The sequence below is a fragment of the Salmo trutta genome, unplaced genomic scaffold, assembly GCF_901001165.1.
Source record: "Salmo trutta unplaced genomic scaffold, fSalTru1.1, whole genome shotgun sequence".
NCBI classification, from domain to species: domain Eukaryota; kingdom Metazoa; phylum Chordata; class Actinopteri; order Salmoniformes; family Salmonidae; genus Salmo; species Salmo trutta.
In genome coordinates, this window is record NW_021822211.1 from 50938 (window position 1) to 70129 (window position 19192).

General features: G+C 43.5%; 1 protein-coding gene across 2 annotated transcripts; it reads left to right on the plus strand.

Moving 5' to 3' along the window:
* The first annotated feature begins 9279 nt into the window (after nt 1-9279).
* Nucleotides 9280-10970, plus strand: LOC115181030 (mutS protein homolog 5-like). Of its 2 annotated transcripts, none has more exons than XM_029743159.1 (3): nt 9280-9389; nt 10594-10647; nt 10769-10970. In XM_029743159.1, the coding sequence occupies exons 1-3, from the start codon at nt 9344-9346 to the stop codon at nt 10957-10959; spliced, it is 291 nt and encodes a 96-aa protein (XP_029599019.1). In that variant the 5' UTR covers nt 9280-9343; the 3' UTR covers nt 10960-10970. The 2 variants fall into 2 exon arrangements, 1 of the variants encoding a protein (XP_029599019.1); XR_003873240.1 differs by lacking the exon at nt 9280-9389 and adding an exon at nt 10316-10338.
* The last annotated feature ends 8222 nt before the right edge of the window (nt 10971-19192 follow it).

The window sequence follows — 19192 nt, forward strand, 5'->3', positions numbered from 1 at the left end:
AGGATGAGCATGGTTTAAACTTACTCATCCTATCGTTGGTGTGCAGGTTGGTCCCAACCTCGAGACGCCTCCTGTTGCCGGGCGTAGTTATTATCTTTGGCAGTTGATTTATCTTGTGACGGTACAATGCACAGTTCTCTAAAACCCCGACACCCCTCCGCATATACATTTCACCCATATCCCGCCGTTATCATTTAACAAGCTCTTCCATATCCCTGATTTACAGCATCTGCATTCTTTCCATATGACTCAACATCCCATGAGCCCCTTCCTCTCACACAGCAGTATGCTCTTATCATATAGAGTATAAACTTAATATTATAGCATAGCTTCTTTGTTATATTATATAGGTTATGCAAACAAATAGTTGGTCAAACCCTAACAATAGCCATCACAAAACCAGATATACAGCCAAAATGAAGCACTAACCTTTGACAATCTTCATCAGATGACACTCCTAGGACATCATGTTAGACAATACATGCATTTTTTGTTCGATCAAGTTTATATTTATATCTAAAAAAAACATTTTTACATTGGCGCGTGACGTTCAAAAAATGTTTTCTCCCCATAACCCCCGGTGAATAGGCACATTTAATTTACAGAAGAACTCATAAACGTTGATAAAATGTATAACAATTATTTAAACAATTCGAGATAATCTACTCCTTTATGCAACCACTTTGTCAGATTTCAAAATAACGTTACGGAAAAAGCACATTGTTCAATATTCTGACTACAGAACTTAGCCTTCAATGCTAAGCTATACAGTTAGCCTACAACCACGGCGTCGACAAATCTCTAACAATATGTTAGAAATATTTACTTACCTTTGCTGATCTTCGGCGGAATGCACTCGGATGGGCACCCACTTTCACAAGAAATGTTAATTTGTTCTGCAAAGTCCATCATTTATGTCCAAATACGTCCATTTTGTTGACCCATCCAGAACACTTTACAATGCCATGTGGCGTGGACGCAAATCCATAGACGAAATGTTCAAAGTTCCATTACCGTTTGTAGAAACACATCAAATGATGTTTACAATCAATCCTTTAGGGTATTTTTTAACGTAAAATTGCGATAATTTTACAACTGGACCATAGGTATTCATCCCAGAAGAAAAATTAAAAAACGACGAAGTCATGTGCACACGCATCATAAGACACCTCTCCTCAGACTGGCCAGTGATTGACTGAGCCATAATTATCTGCCCGGCAACAGGTGACGGTTGAAACAGGTTCCTAAAGATTGTTGACAGCCAATGGAAGAGTTAGGAGGTGCAACGTAAATCCTATGTCACTGTACTTTTTCAAGGGATTTAAAGCAAAAACTACATTTCTAATATCCCACTTCCTGATTCAATTTTTCTCAGGTTTTTTGCCTGCCATATGAGTTCTGTTTTAGAAACTTCAGAGTGTTTTCTATCCAAATCTACTAATAATATGCATATTCTATTTTCTGGGCCAGAGTAGTAACCTGTTTAAATTGGGTACGTTTTTCATCCGGCTGTGAAAATACTGCCCCTTAGCCCCAACAGGTTTTAACACCCCGGCCATCCTACAATCTAAGCTAGATGCCCTCAATCTCACACAAATTATCAATGAACCTACCAGGTACTACCCCAAATCCCACCGATAAATCCACGATCATTGACAATTTCAATAAGCATTTTTCTATGGCTGGCCATGCTTTCCACCTGGCTACCCCTACCCCGGTCAACAGCCCTGCACCCCACCCCCCCCCAAGCCTCCCCATTTCTCCTTTAGCCAGATCCAGATAGCTGATGTTCTGAAAGAGTTGCAAAATCTGGACCCCTACAAATCAGCTGGGCTAGACCCTCGCTTTCTAAAATTATCCGCCGCAATTGTTGCAACCTCTATTACTAGCCTGTTCAACCTCTCTTTCGTATCGTCTGAGATCCTCAAAGATTGGAAAGCTGCCACGGTCATCCCCCTCTTCAAAGGGGGAGACACTCTAGACCCAAACTGTTACAGACCTATATCTATCCTACCCTGCCTTTCTAAGGTCTTCGAAAGCCAAGTTAACAAACAGATCACCGACCATTTCGAATCCCACCGTACCTTCTCCACTATGCAATCTAGTTTCTGAGCTGGTTTTGGGTGGACCTCAGACACGCTCAAGGTCCTAAACAATATCATAACCGCCATCGATAAAAGACAATACTGTGCAGCCATATTCATCAACCTGGCCAAGGCTTTCGACTCTGTCAATCACCACATTCTAATCGGCAGACTCAAAAGCCTTAGTTTCTCAAATGACTGCCTCGCCTGGTTCACCAATTACTTCTAAGACAGAGTTCAGTGGGTCAAATCGGAGGGCATGTTGTCCGGACCTCTGGCAGTCTCTATGGGGGTGCCACAGGGTTCAATTCTCGGGCCGACTCTTTTCTCTGTATACATCAATGATGTCACTCTTGCTACTGGTGATTCTCTGATCCACCTCTACGCAGACGCCACCATTTTGTAAACTTCTGGCCCTTCTTTGGACACTGTGTTAACTGACCTCCAGATAAGCTTCAATGCCATACAACTCTCCTTCCATGGCCTCCAACTCTTAAATGCAAGTAAAACTAAATGCATGCTCTTCAACCGATTGCTGCCCGCACCTGCCCGCCTGTCCAGCATCACTACTCTGGACGGTTCTGACTTAGAATATGTGGACAACTACAAATACCTAGGTGTCTGGTTAGACTGTAAACTCTTCTTCCAGACTCATATTAAGCATCTCCAATCCAAAATTAAATCTAGAATCAGCTTTCTATTTCGCAACAAAGCATCCTTCACTCATGCTGCCAAACATACCCTTGTAAAACTTACTATCCTACCGATCCTTGACTTCGGCAATGTCATTTACAAAATAGCCTCCAACACTCTACTCAGCAAAAAGAAAGATATACCTGCTAGAGCGCGTGCTACGAGTGGGTGCTGCTATGGTGGTGGTGCTTTACCTAGCAAAGACTTATAGATGACCTGGAGCCAGTGGGTTTGGCAACGAATATGAAGCGAGGGCCATCCAACGAGAGCATACAGGTCGCAGTGGTGGGTAGTATATGGGGCTTTGGTGACAAAACGGATGGCACTGTGATAGACTGCATCCAATTTTCTGAGTAGAGCAGAAAGAGGAGGAAGGGAAGCACTACTAAAGGTACACAATAGTACATTTTGGTAGACAGAAGGTGCTCTTTGGTAAAAGGGGTGAATTGGTCATCAAAAAGAAAGGAGGACCAAGGCACTCTTCATATAATGAATTAAAATGCCTTTATTTGTATGGCATGTTCAATAGAAACAAAGTTTTAAAGATCCGATGCGTTTCGGCTGCATGGCCTTCGTCAGGAAGTACAAAGAACTAATACAATGTCCTCTATTAAACAGCTTTTCCAATTAGCCCTAATTTGAAGAGGGAGAACACTATAACACAGCAAACATGAACAACAACAGTCTAAACATAGCTGAGGGCAATTGAGCAAAATGTCCACTATATGACAGCAAATGGACCTGTCACAAACCTACAGGAAGGGTGAGAAATCCAGGTTCGTGATAGGTCCATTTGCTGTCATCTAGTGGACATTTTGCTCAATTGCCCTCAGCTATGTTTAGACTGTTGTTGTTCATGTTTGCTGTGTTATAGTGTTCTCCCTCTTCTCCCTCTGACAGATTCTTTCTATTGTGTTATTGACTGTACGTTTGTTTATTCCATGTGTAACTCTGTGTTGTTGTTTGTGTCGCACTGCTTTGCTTTATCTTGGCCAGGTCGCAGTTGTAAGTGAGAACATGTTCTCAACTGGCCTACCTGGTTAAATATAGGTGAAATAAAAGGTTATGGATGTGTCACTGCAACCTTAAAGGTCCTCAATGGTGACATCATTGATTCTAAGCAATATTGTGCTGCTATTTTTATTGACTTGGCAAAAGCCTTTGATATGGTAGACCATTACATAATAAAAAGTTCAGGACTCTGACTGGGCCACTCCAGAAGGCGTATTTTCTGTTGTTGATTTACTTCTGTGTTTTGGGTCGTTGTCCTGTTGCATCACCCAACTTCTGTTGATCTTCAATTGGTGGACAGATAGCCTAACATTCTCCTGCAAAATGTCTTGATAAACTTGAGAATTCATTTTTCTGTTGATGATAGCAAGCTGTCCAGGACCTGAGGCAGCAAAGCAACCCCAAACCATGATGCTCCCTCCACAATACTTTACAGTTGAGGTTTTGATGTTGGTGTGTGATACGAGAATTCTGTTCTCAAATATTCTTAAAATGAACTTCAATTGAACTACTCAGTCTGAAACCCAGAGTTTGTAAGATTCTGGTTGAATGAAACCATTGCAACGCTGCCCCCTTTGGCAGTTCTATCTTGTCGGAGTCCCAGCTTACAATAGTCAGAATGTTTATTCACGAGGGCTCTCCCAATCATACAAACACATAGCCTTTTATACCTTAGATTTGGTCATACCATATGTCATACCCCTTATAAATGCCCCTCCTCTTCTTTAACACTGTCAATGCTTATTTACAAGTCTTCTCCAAGACATACATTGCTTATCTTATCCTGCAACATGTTACATAATCTACTGCAAGCCTAACGGTTTCTCCCCTCCCTGGGTGGGGAGACCTCTTTCCTGTTATCAGTTTCACAGTGGTTACAAGTTGTCTGTCACAGGTTCCTTTTTTCCTATGCACACACTGTCTCGCCTATATTGCTAAATAGTAAAGTCTTAACTTGTCCTACTCACACACATGAGAGAATTCTAGTCTTATGATTCAAATACATTTCACTCCATTATACAGTAACAGGGTGGAATGCTTTTAGTCATTACCTTAAACCTTATCAGTGTGCTGTGCCTTTTTTTCTCCACATATAGTGTTGTGTTCCTTCCAAACAACTCAACTGTAGTTTCATCTGTCCACAGAATATTTTGCCAGTAGCGCTGTGTAACATCCAGTTTGCAAACTTCAGACGTGCAGAAATTGTTTTTTTGGACAGCAGTGGCTTCTTCCGTGGTGTCCTCCCATGAACACCATTCTTGTTTAGTGTTTTATGTATCGGAGACTCGTCAACAGATGTTAGCATGTTCCAGAGATTTCTGTATGTCTTTAGCTGACATTTTAGGGTTCTTCTTAACCTCATTAAGCATTATGTGCTGTGCTCTTGCAGTTATCTTTGCAGGATGTCCACTCCTAGGGAGAGTAGCAACAGTGCTGAACTTTCTCCATGAACATCAAGGCTTTTAGAGATTCTTTTTTAACCCTTTCCAGCATTATTCAAGTCAACAATTCTTAATCTTAGGTCTTCTGAGATCTCTTGGCATGGTTCACATCAGGCAATGCTTCTTGTGAATAGCAAACTCAAATTTTGTGAGTGTTTTTTATAGGGCAAGGCAGCTCTAACCAACATCTCCAATCTCGTCTCATTGATTGGACTCCAGGTTAGTTGACTCCTGACTACAATTAGCTTTTGGAGAAGTCATTAGCCTAGGGGTTCACATACTTTTTCCAACCCTACACTGTGAATGTTTAAATGATGTATTCAATATAGACAAGAAAAATAAAATAATTTGTATGTTATCAGATTAAGCACACTATGTTTGCTTATTGTTGTGACTTCGATGAAGATCAGATCAAATTTGATGACCAATTTATGCAGAAATCCAGGTAATTCCAAAGGGTTCACATACTTTTTCTTGCCACTGTAGTTTTGCAGATGGTGGAGTATGAATGAGAAAAGAGTTAATGGATTTCAGATAATGTGGTCATTGAATGCATTTTGTGTGAAAGCAATGAAAAATTATTCACAATTTGGTCTACATACACTTCTGTTTCGCTGACTGTGTGAAGAGTTTTGACAATGTTTTGACCAATGAATGTTAGCAATTTCATTTTTTTTAAAATGTATGTTAAATCTATTGCTGTTTGTTTTAAAATGCAATTTTTGAAATTAAATATCTGATATTACCATAACTCCTGTCCTGGGGCTCATTGTTATTGTTAAAGTCTTCCCTACCACATGTTCTCGCACACACACACACACACACACACACACACACACACACACACACAGGATGGTTGTCATCACACATGTATACTCACAGCTTTAATTCAGTTCTGAACCCATGCTTTAGCAGAGATGAAATAGGAAGAAAGACATCCCACTCCCCAGTGGTGTAGTGGTGCATGGAGAAGTGGGAATACTATAATTTTGCTAAAAATGTTTCAAATGGCCCGCCCCGCGAAGGAAAGATGCCCTGTGTGAAAAATACTAGGAGAAACAGTGACATTCACTCTGAATGACCTAAAATGATCAATCACATATTCTTTCACTGTCAGGCCAACCCAAGCTGTACTGTACAGTAGGCTAATAGTAGTACCTATTATTGAAACAGATCAACTGAATCATAAATTCACAGGTTTCAGATTTTCCCCAATTCTTTCAGGCTTTTGTTCTCAAAATCACCTTTTTTTAAACAGAAAAACGTATGTTCTAAGTTCATAACAATGCTTAATAAACCACATCTGGAGACCACTTTTGAGGTCTGGGAAAAATCAAATACATTTTTATTTGAGTGTAGTTACCCTTTAATTCAACTGTGCAGGCACCTATCAGTGTTGTTTGGTTAGCAGTGTTTCTGTAGCACATGAGATGGAGTTTGCAAAATAAATGTCCACTGGATTGATGCAAATAATCATGATATCATTCTGACAGGTAGGCATGCGTTCTCATGTTCTATTGGTTTTCTTTCAACTTTCTTTCATTGTCTAGCAGCCAAAGGAATTATCCTAATCATATTAGCAACCCATGACAGTTATTGCATCTTTAAATCCTACCACTTTCTAACAGATATTCCCATCTCTGTCCATGAAACAGCTCACATGTGCAGTGCACATTTTAGAAAGGTGTTTTCCCCAAATTGCATTTTGTAATTTTCACACAGTCATGTGTACATTGTTGCGCCTAAAATGTGAAGAAATAATATTTTAGCAACATTTTAAGGTAAACAGTCCAATCTGTTCCATCAGCCCTATTAATTGATAAGGTGGATACCTCCACTACACTGCTTTGATAGGTATCAGTGGGGATTAAGAAGTGAGTTTATGCAATGCCCACTGAAAAATAAGTCAGTATACAGAGTATACCTGTGTGTGCCCTTCACTACACCACTGCCACTTGCAAATGTTTTCTGGTTCTTATACTGTCAATGAACTGTATAAGTAGACCAAACCCAGCTGCTAGCATTGGTGTATATGGGAGAAGCACCCCTTAAAGGGGCAGTGCCGTCAAAAATGGAATTTACACTATGAGGTCGAAATAACATTATGATAATGTCCTTTTTGTGTCAGCATGTTCAGGTGGGATGATGTTTTTGCCCCAGATCACGACATCACAATCTGATCTGATTATTCTGATGCGTATATATCCTACTAATTTGAAGGGGTAAGGGTGGATGTGCTGTAATATCCTATCTGCCAAATATATTTACATGTATATCAACAGGGGCTAACAAGAACAGACTGAGCATTTCAATGGCAAAAGGAGGCTCAGGGAAATAAGATATTAAACATATAATGACATTATTTTCATGAAATAAACACACACATTGATTTATTAGACATATGGTGATTACTTAAAAATACAATTCAAAATACAGAGAAAAATATATTTAACAAAATAAAGAAAAAGACTGGGGGCTTAACTAGCTGGTAAACGAGTGGGACGTCTTCATTTATCTATCATCTTTGGCTTTAATTCTGCTGCAGCCACCCCAGCGCACGTGGGGATGAATTTAGCGCGCTTGGTGACATGCCTCGCGCCAGGTGCCAGATCACAGTGAGAGACGCGCTTAAAATCAACTACACACACAGCAGCAAAAAGCCGAGTAAACGTTAAAGTCAGTTGAGATAGACCACGGGTAAGTTGCTAACTAACAGACATGCCATAACTGAGGCGCACATTCTATATGTCTGTAAACTGAAAGGGCTAACAGTAGCAAACTAACAGTAGCCAAATTATGATATCATGATTGACGTGACAAATTTCAGGCCAAAGTTGTCTGCGTGTCTTTGTGTAGCCTAGAGAGTATATGGCGGTGCCTGGTGATGTCAGAGGAAGAGGCCTGTCTGGGCTCCCCGATATGAATGGAGAAGAGGAGGAGGAGGAAGAATCACATGAGGTGAGAGCAACAGTGAACACACACACACATGTCATGTGTGCTAAACCAACTACAAACAATGGGCCATGGCAGAGTAAGATAATGTGTGTGTGTAATCAGGTGTTGCTGAGCGTGTTTGACCCAGCATGTGCAGTTGGGGTTGTGTTTCTATGACAGTGTTACGCCCCTGAAAAAGGGAGAAATAATCACGAAAGTGATACGGTATTGTTTCCTCACTGAGAACTTTTACTGCAATCATTTTACCAAAGTAACACATTTTACAAAAGTAACACATTTTACAAAACAACAGATCTACAGGAAAGAGCTAGTGTTGTAGGGTACAAGGCTTATTCAAGTCACAACAGTATACTCTGTAATTCACTGAAACATACACTAATTTCAATATAACTGTCAAGCACAAAGCTTTAACTCAGTAAACCATAACTCAATTTATCAACAGTCAATAAAGTGTTTGAAAAACCATTATACAAATAACACCGCAAAATATCTTATTAACAACGCACATGTTCATTCACGATCAACATAAAATGGCAGCTACTCTCAGTACGAAGCTAGCCTTTGCTGCAACCGAGCAGGGCTCATATTACTCTGCAAACTTAACTCTAACTTCCTCAAGATGTTACTAAGACACACCTTAAACACTCTTGACATGTTAGCGAGTTATTACATTTAAATGACTCTGTTTAATCATCAATAACGTACCTGAAAAAGGGGAGAAATAATCACGAGAGTGATACGGTATTGTTTCCTCACTGAGAACTTTTACTGCAATAAGGAAAAGACCGCGATTTCCCCGCGAACTTGGGTGGAGACCAGAGCAATCGATCTCAGGCTCATAGATTAAAGAGAATTTAGTAGATCACAGATTAACACTTTTCCCCTTCAATTAGGCACCACAAAATAAAGTAATCAATATAACGTTTACACATTCCTTTTACAATTCTTACCCTTTGTACACTTGATGGATTTTAACTTAACACAATTATATGAATGTTATCCATCTCTATCAACTAATACAGAATGCATGATCTTTTTTAACCTTAGATGTTTTAAGATCCTCACATACTATGAACTTACTAATACTTTTTAATGTATAACAGGCTATGAGTATTTCCTTTAACCTGTCACAACAGCAGAGACTTCACTCTGCACTACATGCCTGACACCTCAGACAACCACGAGCTCCAACTGTTGGCCAGAGGTACATAAAGTTAAAGTTAAACACACATACACTTACACACACTAACCAGAGGTAGTCAGTACACACACCTAAACTACTAACTGACCCAAACACATTTCTCCGTTTCCCCCCTGTCCTCTCCCCCTCCCTCCCACTGGTCCCCTTCTCCCGTCTCCTTCTCCTCTCCATCCCCCGTCCTCTCCCCCTCTCCCTCCCCCTGTTCTCCTCTTCTTCTCCTCTCCTTCCCCCGTCCCCGGTCCCCTGCCTCTGTCCCCCCGTCCCATCTTCCCCCTCCCTCTCTCAGTGGTCCAGGAGGTGAGCCCTCATGTGATCATGACTCCTACAACTCATCCAGAATGCCGCAGCCCGTCTGGTGTTCAACCTTCCCAAGTTCTCTCACGTCACCCCGCTCCTCCGCACACTCCACTGCCTTCCAGTTGAAGCTTGCATCTGCTACAAGACCATGGTGCTTGCCTACGGAGCTGTGAGGGGAACGGCACCTCCATACCTTCAGGCTCTGATCAGTCCCTACACCCAAAGAAGGGCACTGCGTTCATCCACCTCTGGCCTGCTCGCCTCCCTACCTCTGTGGAAGCACAGTTCCCGCTCAGCCCAGTCAAAACTGTTCGCTGCTCTGGCACCCCAATGGTGGAACAAGCTGCCTCACGACGCCAGGACAGCGGAGTCAATCACCACCTTCCGGAGACACCTGAAACCCCAACTCTTTAAGGAATACCTGGGATAGGATAAAGTAATCCGTCTAACCCCTCCCCCCCAAAAAATATGTACTATTGTAAAGTGGTTGTTCCACTGGATATCATAAGGTGAATGCACCAATTTGTAAGTCACTCTGGATAAGAGCGTCTGCTAAATGACGTAAATGTAAAAAAAAAGTACAAATCATTACCAGTGCTAAGCAAGAACGCTGCATGGTCCAGTTCGTGCAGGGTCCAGTTCGTGCAGGGACTGGGTGAGGAGGAGTACCGCACAGGGAGGACTGGGGAAGGGAAACCTTTAGGCTGGCCGGGGAGGGGTGATGGTTAAGGTGGAGGGTAAAGGTTAATGCTAAAAAATCTTTATACATTTGCACTTTCTCCCCCTTTCTCACTTTATCTGCTTGCCCTTCTATCGCTCTCTCTCAAGCTCTCTTCTATCTCTCACTCTCTTCTTTTTCTCTCTTCTATCCCCCTCTCTTTCTGACTCCCTCTCTCCTCCCTGCTTCAAGGAGCCAACCCAGACTACAGGCCTGAGGTGGTGACCTATCCCTATGTGGACTTTGGTAAGAACAGCTGCCTTGCCTGTGGTGGTAATACACTAGGTATTGTTCTCAGTGTAACTTTTGAACATCAATAGTCAAGTTTTCAGTTACAGATTCTCTCTCTCTCCCTCTCTTACCACAGGTCTGGAGGTCAGTAAGCAGAGGCTGTTGTCTGCCCATTTTCCGTTCCTTCCTCCCGCCGTCTCAGAGAGAGAGAGAATCTCCTACCTCTCCTCCTGCATCTCCTTCGACTCCCCCCCTCATGGTGAGTTCTCCTCCCCCCTCATGGTGAGTTCTCCTCCCCCTTGTTCCAGGAAAATAACCTCACACTGACATTTGATATTAAATTGAAAATGTTGTGTGCGTGTGTAGCATGGTTCATTCTGCGTTGTGTACTTTTATTTAGGACACTGCCACAACTGGAATTCTGATGGTTGAATCATGTTTATTCGACCTGCACACGAAGAGACAACACACAATATATTAGCCCTCGGTGCAGTCACAGCTCTCGGGCACCTTGCTAGTTGAAGGTCCGGCAAAAGAGCGGGAACTGCATACATACATTCAGTGCCCAACAGCACACTATACAATACAATTAAAATGATATACAACATATTCGGACAAAATAAAAGACATACCTGCACACGAAGAGACAACACACAATATGTTAGCCCTCGGTGCAGTCACAGCTCTCGGGCACCTGCGTGAGCACATAGCAACTCACTCAAACATGGTCCCAAATACTCCCGAGTTACAATAGGTACCCTAATTAGCAAGCTTGGTGAAAGTTGTTAACATAAATCTTTATAATTGTCCACATTGTAACAAAACCTATAGTTGCGTAACAGCACTTTATGTAACTTTACCACAGTTTTATATTGACAAATTACGGCGCCAAGGACAACATACCTTGCTAGTGGAAGGTCCGGCAAAAGAGAACAATAAAAGGGTACGTAAGTACGGATAACCCGCGATGGACCAAACCAAAATATACAAACTTTTACAATTAGGTGTATTTACAATATAGATATCAAAAAATGTTAGTACATCGAAAAATAACATTAACTATGCTGCTGTAATTAAATAAAGAAAACACATTGAATTATTATTATTGTTATTAACTTATTAACATCCCCTCTTGACCTGGCCTACTTGAACTGTCCTTGTGTGCAACTTGGTGCATAATCTAGGGGAACAACATCACTCTACTACATTCACCCCCACTGTTTTACACTAGATTATAGGCACAAAACAAAACACATTACCTCGAAGGTAACAAAGCAAAGAAAGAAGAAGAAAAAATTCACACCCACAGAGCGACGGAGTAACCCAGTGTAGTCCCTTAAGTCTAGACCCACAAATGGTCGATCAGCTGGAAAGCTATCCCGCGAAGGATTAGGAAAAATAAGAGGTAGCTAATCCCTTATTCAACCGTATACAAAAAATGCCAAATACATTTTATGCTGATGAACTACACACAAAGTTACATGAATTGTCAAAAATATTAGACCAACCCACAAATCAAACAAGACCCAGTTAGATTACCACATACACACAAAAAAAGAAAAGGTAGGCAATATCCTACCGTCACTGAGAAACCAAGAACGGTTTCATTTCCTGTGTAGACATAGTTTGGATTAGCCTATTCACTGGCTTAATAAATCTACCTAGTCTAGTCCGAACACCCTCACCCAAAAACCTAGCAGGAATGTCACGGACAGCCCTAACCGTGCTCAGAGGTCTAACCTCAGGTTGGGGAATACTACAACTCGGTCTATCTGGAGCCAGCACACTTTCAGTTACAGACTCAACACTAGTAGTGTCAGACGACTGATCAGAATCCTGGTAGATTGCCACAGACCACACTGACAAAGCATCTTCAACCAAGTTAACAACATCTGTCACAGCACCATCCCCACTGAATGGAGTTTCGCCATCAGAACTCTTGTAGGCTTTGGGGATCTCTCTCTGGTCCACTTCTACTGAGCACACCTCACTCAAGGGGACGTCATATGGCCGTTCCACTTCACTTCCATCAACTGGGACTTCACCATCCTCTTGGAATATCCTCCCAGAAGACTCAGGAAGGCTTGCTACCCAGTGGACAGTCCTTGCGTCACTCCCATCCATTTTGCTGGACGCTGCAGACATCTCAGAGAACACGTCACCACTCGATAGAGATCCGTGACTCTCAGGTTCCTCCCAAGAAGGCAAAGGCAGAAAGTTGACTGGCATAATCAGGTTCCTATGCACCGTCTTCATGCGTCCAGTGGTAGGGTGCTGTATACGATATGTGTTCAGTGAGCTGTTCTTCATAACAACTATGTACACCGCACTGTCCCAGCGATCAGCCAGTTTCTTCTTGCCCCTCTCTCCCTTGTTAGCAAGAAGAACTCTGTCTCCCTTCTCTACCGAATGACCCTTCGACCGTCTGTTGTAGACCTCGGCTTGTCTCTTTTGTTGCTTACTTGCATGCTGCTGAGCCAATGTCATGGCTTCTCTCAGATCCTCACCCAAAGACTGGACATACTTATCCACATCGACCATGTCCCCATCCAACAGCACACTTTCAAACATAACATCTACTGGCAACCTAGGGGTGCGTCCAAACATCAAGAAGAACGGCGGAAACCCAGTAGTCTCGTGAACAGTGCAGTTATAGGAGAATGTCAATGTGTTCAACATCTGAGGCCATTTAGACTTGGACCTAGCTGGCAGAGCTCTAATCATCCCACCCAGCGTGCGATTTAGACGTTCTGCTTGACCGTTCCCCATGGGATGATAAGGTGTGGTGTGGGACTTTCCAACACCAGATAACTGAAGTAATTCTGCAATAAGGGAACTTTCAAAGTTAGCACCCCTGTCAGAATTGATACAATCAGCGAACCCATAAACGCAGAAGAAATTATTCCAGAGAACACGAGCCACAGTCTTAGCAGACTGGTTTGGACACGTATACGCACATGCCAGCTTAGTAAAGTGATCAGTCACTACTAACACATCAATAGACTTGTTGTTTGAATCTTCTGCAGTCCAGAAATCAATACACACAAGTTCCAAAGGTGCCGTTGTCACAATGGAGACAAGTGGAGCTCTTGCTTCAGGCTCAGGTGCTTTACTCAACACGCATCTCTTACAGTGGGCCACGTATTCCTTGACATCCTTTTCCATAGAGTCCCAGTAAAACCGCTGTCTCGTAAGCCACAATGTGCGCTGCTGACCCTGATGACCAGCATCATCATGAACTCCCTTCAACACAAGGCCTCTCAAAGACACAGGTACAACATACTGCAATATTTTCTTCTTACTCACTGGGTGTTTTGAGACACGATAGAGAATCCCTAACCGCGTGGTGAGTTATCCCCACTGTCTTAGAGTATAAACTGTTTCATTAGCTTCAATGACTCGCTCTCTAGATGGGCGCCGGCCTCTATCTACAAAGAACATGACTCTGCTGATGACAGGATCCAGTGACTGGTTATCATACAGCTCCTTGTGTGTAAAGACAGGTAAAGGGCTCTGACCCATGGACATCAACTTCTCAAGGTGCTGCGCGTGTGAAATGGCCCTCACCGTGGCACCATCATCCCATCGGCGGTGAGCATGGAGGACAGCAGACACCTCTTCACAGGAAACCAAACCACTGACATCGTCTCCAGCTCTACTTAACTCACTCCCAGGAGCCATAGACATTCCACAGCCAGCCTCGGGCTGTTCACAGGAGAGGCGGAATATGTCTTGAACATTATCCACTCGAAGACCTCTGGCTTCCTCCAGCAGGACATCATATGGAATTCTTGTCAGTCGGTGCAGAACTGTGGAGCGGACAAATGGCTCTCTGCTCAAAGCATCAGCAACGACATTCTTAGGACCTGGTATGTACTGGATATCAAAGTCAACGGGTGCCAGCTTTGCAACCCATCTCTGCTCGCATGCATCAAGTCTCGGCTTTGTAAGAATATATTTGAGTGGATTGTTGTTGGTCCACACAGTAAACATATGCCCTCGCAGCCAATGGCTGAATTTATCATGAATGGCCCATTTCATGGCTAGAAATTCCAGCCGGTGAGCAGGATACTTGGATTGTGCATGATTAAGAGATTTACTAGAAAAAGCTAATGGCCTGGCTATTGCCGTCCCATCTTGCACTTGGGATAGTACAGCTCCCAAACCACTAGTAGATGCATCCACAGAAAGTAAAAATGGCTGAGAAAAATCTGGATGAGCCAGCAGTGCCTGGTCAACTAGTGCTCATTTCAAAGCTTCAAAAGCGAGTTGACATTCGGCAGTCCAGTCTGCAGCAGTGAGCCTGCAAGAGGGACCAGGCCTCCTCCCACCCTTGCCTCTCCTAGGCTTCTTCCGACCTGTAGTTAGCTGAAATAATGGCCTAGCAACCATGGAACAATTCTCAAAGTAGTGCTGATAGTATACTACCATACCAAGAAAATAACGGATTTTGCTAGGAGACGGAGTGACACAATCAGCTTCCATCATCTCGCTCTCAGTCACGTTCAAAATAGTTTGAACTTTAGCAGGGTCAGTGGCTACACCCTCCTGAGAAATGATGTGACCCAAAACCTTAACAGACCTCCTCAAAAACTTGCACTTAGACGGAGACAGTTTAAGATTGTGCTCCTGCAACCGCTGAAAAACCATCTCAAGTCTCTGCAGACTCTCTTCCTCAGTCTTAGCAAAAACCATCAGATCATCCAAATAACAAAGGAGACTTAGAAAGTTTTGGTCATGAACGTAGCCGGGCTGTTGCAGAGGCCCTGAGGCAACCGATTGTACTCGTGCAGACCTAAAGGAGAGGAAAAGGCAGTGTATTTCTTATCCTCTTTATGCAGTGGCACGTTATAATACCCTGACGTCAAGTCCATTGTGCTGAAGAAGGCATTACCTCCCAGCACGGCCAGTACATCAGCCTGATTAGGCAGGGGATGAGCGTCCTTTACAGTGCGGGCATTTAACCACCTAAAGTCAGTACATAGGCGCAAGTCCCCATTCTTTTTCCATACCAGCACCAATGGTGAGGCATACTCACTGCTGGATTTTCTGACGATTTCCTTTTCCTCCATATCATCCAGTGTTTCCCTGAGTTTTTGGTAATGAGCTGGAGAAAGCCTACGATAAGGTAATCGAAATGGGCGGTCATCAGTCAGCCGTATGCGATGGCAGAACCCCTTTGCCTCACCACAATCTAGGCTATGTCTAGAGAACACTGTGTCATACTTCCCAATTAAATTGACAAGTTTATCCTTCCAGAACTGTGAAACTGGACACTCCTCAACAGACAGGCCTTGAAGTCCAAGATTGCTCAGTGTACTGTTGCCATGAACTACACTGCCACCAACTGAACTCTTAGCTGTCAGACTGCCGTGTGAGCTGTCACATTGAACTTTAGCCACGTTCTGGTAAGCTGCTTGCTGCTTGACATCATCAAAATCCTCTAATGCAATGCAAGGATACACATCCGACACTTTAGCATTTCGTCTCAGGGTAACTGGTGATGTTGTTGGATTCACTATCTTCACAGGTAGCCATCCATCCCCCCACAGGGGCGTAACTACTCTCCCCACTAGTATGTGTCGATTCACACAACGAGACGTGCTGGGCTCGACAACAACAGTACTGCCCACAGAGAGTTTTGTCTTTGGGGGTAGGCGGCCCCACACCAGATGCTCACTCATGGGTTGGAGCGTTACTGCTCTCTTCAACTTAATGGTGCCTACTTTATCTGGGATGGAGTCTCCTCTCCATCTCTCCAGATTTGACAGGAGACGCAGGAAGTGGCTGTCATCGCACTGGCTAGAGGAACCTGGTGTACCCACCACCCACCAGTAGCTGTCATTTGATTTGAACTGTCTAATCAAAGACTTCAACACATTAGTGCCCACAATGAGTTCATCAACCTGCCCATCTACAATAAGCACTGGGACTACATAGCTGAAGCCATAAAGCTGAATTTTTAAATCACACATGCCCACTGGGCTAGTTTGCTTCCCACCACAACCCACCAGGATGATATCTGAAGGAGCTAGAAAGTTCCCCTCTACCACTCCTGCCTCCCTCAACCGAGGTACAATATCTGCGCGCAGAGTAGTAGCCATGGACCCACTATCTAACATCCCCTTCAGCTCAACTTTATCCTGTACTAGCACAGAGGTGTAAAACAAACTGTAATTCTGAGTAATTCTCATTGTGTTCTGAAAAATGACTCTGTTGTTCTTGGGTACTGACTCACAAAAGTAAGAATAAACAGATTGGATATCATCATCAGTGGAGGAAAAATAAGACTGCCCCACATTGCCCTCCTCAGAATGGAGGCATTCTAGTTTTCCTGAGACCTGCCAGTCTGTCCACATCCAGGGCTCTGTCGCTGCCCAGCCTCACTACAGTCAAAGCTCATGTGGCCCGGAGAGAAGCACTTGAAGCACAGCTGGTGCATCTGACAGTGAGCTTTGGTCCAGTGATTAGTGCTTCCACAGACGGCGCACTCACTCTGACGTTTGTGGAACTGTTTACGGGGCCCTCTGTTCACAGACTGAGTATTGCTGACCAGAGCCTTCTCTAACAAAGTCAAAACCTTCTCTTATGTCTCACCCTCAGATATAGATGGTGCCTGGTCTGGTTCACGGCCACATTGAGAAAAGGATGACACCTTAGGTCTGTTCACAGGACCCACTCCCTCCTGGGGGGAGTCAAAGACGGCAGCCACCTGCTGTGAAAGTTGTGTTCTACATGCTTTACGTTCCCTTAACAGTTCATCCAACTGATCCTGTACCTCACTGGCTGTCCAGTCACGAAGGGGTTTGCTCTTTAACACTTGGGCCGACTCTTTATCAGGACAGTTGCGTACAAACATGACTGCCAACTCTGAGCACTCATTGGGTAGGGTCCTGCCCTCACTCACAAGGTACTGTTTGGCTGCCTCTGCAGCTTTGTTAAGCCTAATCCAGAAATCTATTGGACCCTCATTAGCATATGGTTTGATTGAATAGAAATCAGCTAATGGCATACCTGAGCAGACAGTATCCCCAAAGTGTTGCTTGAGAACACTGAACACCGCCTTAACATCTGTGACAACAGGGTTGTTACGCATCCAGACTTTGGTCACATCCCGTGCCCTCCCCATGAGCCTAGACATCACCTCCCCAACATTCTCAGACCCAGTGTAACCCCTCTTCTCTAAGTAGACTCCCATTAACTCCTCCCACTCCAGGACAGAGTACTTATCTGAGCCATCACCCCTAAAGAAAGGTGGAGGACTAACATCGGACTTCACAACCAGATTCAGCTTGGACGCATCAATAAAGGTTGACCCACACTGCTCAGGCAGGGGAAACTGCTGGGGTTGGTGAGGGGGACAGGCAGGAAAAAGACTTGAAACCCCAGACTGCAGTAAACTCGCTCTGATAGATTCACCTATCTCTGAACCAATCTGCTTAATAATGCCACTAAGCTGACTCGGAGGCGTCCCATTATCACTGAGGACTGTGGATGATGGTACATCAAAAGACAGAGGTGGGATACCCTGGTCAGGTGGAACAAACAGCCTACCCCTCCCAGCGCTTGCAAACTCAGGACTAGCAAACGCTCTACTCCCAGGAGCTGACTGTACAATTGGCGTAAATGCAAGGACACCCCTCCCTCTACCCACACTAAAATCTCCAGCATAACTAATTGTATGGACTTGAGAGTCTTCCATGGCTCAACAGAGCACTAAAATACAATGTAATTTACTGCATTCAAATACAAAAAAAAAAATCAATAAACAAATTCATCAAAAACATACAAATAAGCACGAATACCTGTATCTAAAGAATATGCTACACTCACATTCACTGTTTACAGTATATATTAGCTTACAGCAAACCATCAACAAATGCGCATGGGCATGTCGTGCGCCTCAGCCACATGCACAGCTCCCGGGGGTCGGCTTGAGCTGACCAGTCGGCAGGTCACGGCACCAGTTTGTAGCATGGTTCGTTCTGCGTTGTGTACTTTTATTTAGGACACTGCCACAACTGGAATTCTGATGGTTGAATCATGTTTATTCGACCTGCACACGAAGAGACAACACACAATATATTAGCCCTCGGTGCAGTCACAGCTCTCGGGCACCTTGCTAGTTGAAGGTCCGGCAAAAGAGCGGGAACTGCATACATACATTCAGTGCCCAACAGCACACTATACAATACAATTAAAATGATATACAACATATTCGGACAAAATAAAAGACATACCTGCACACGAAGAGACAACACACAATATGTTAGCCCTCGGTGCAGTCACAGCTCTCGGGCACCTGCGTGAGCACATAGCAACTCACTCAAACATGGTCCCAAATACTCCCGAGTTACAATAGGTACCCTAATTAGCAAGCTTGGTGAAAGTTGTTAACATAAATCTTTATAATTGTCCACATTGTAACAAAACCTATAGTTGCGTAACAGCACTTTATGTAACTTTACCACAGTTTTATATTGACAAATTACGGCGCCAAGGACAACATACCTTGCTAGTGGAAGGTCCGGCAAAAGAGAACAATAAAAGGGTACGTAAG

Coding starts and splice junctions, on each gene's coding strand:
- LOC115181030 (XM_029743159.1), top strand. CDS start 9,344: ATGCCTGACACCTCAGACAACCACGAGCTCCAACTGTTGGCCAGAG. Junction 9,390..10,593: donor GCTCCAACTGTTGGCCAGAG/GTACATAAAGTT, acceptor CCCTGCTTCAAG/GAGCCAACCCAGACTACAGG. Junction 10,648..10,768: donor CTATCCCTATGTGGACTTTG/GTAAGAACAGCT, acceptor CTCTTACCACAG/GTCTGGAGGTCAGTAAGCAG.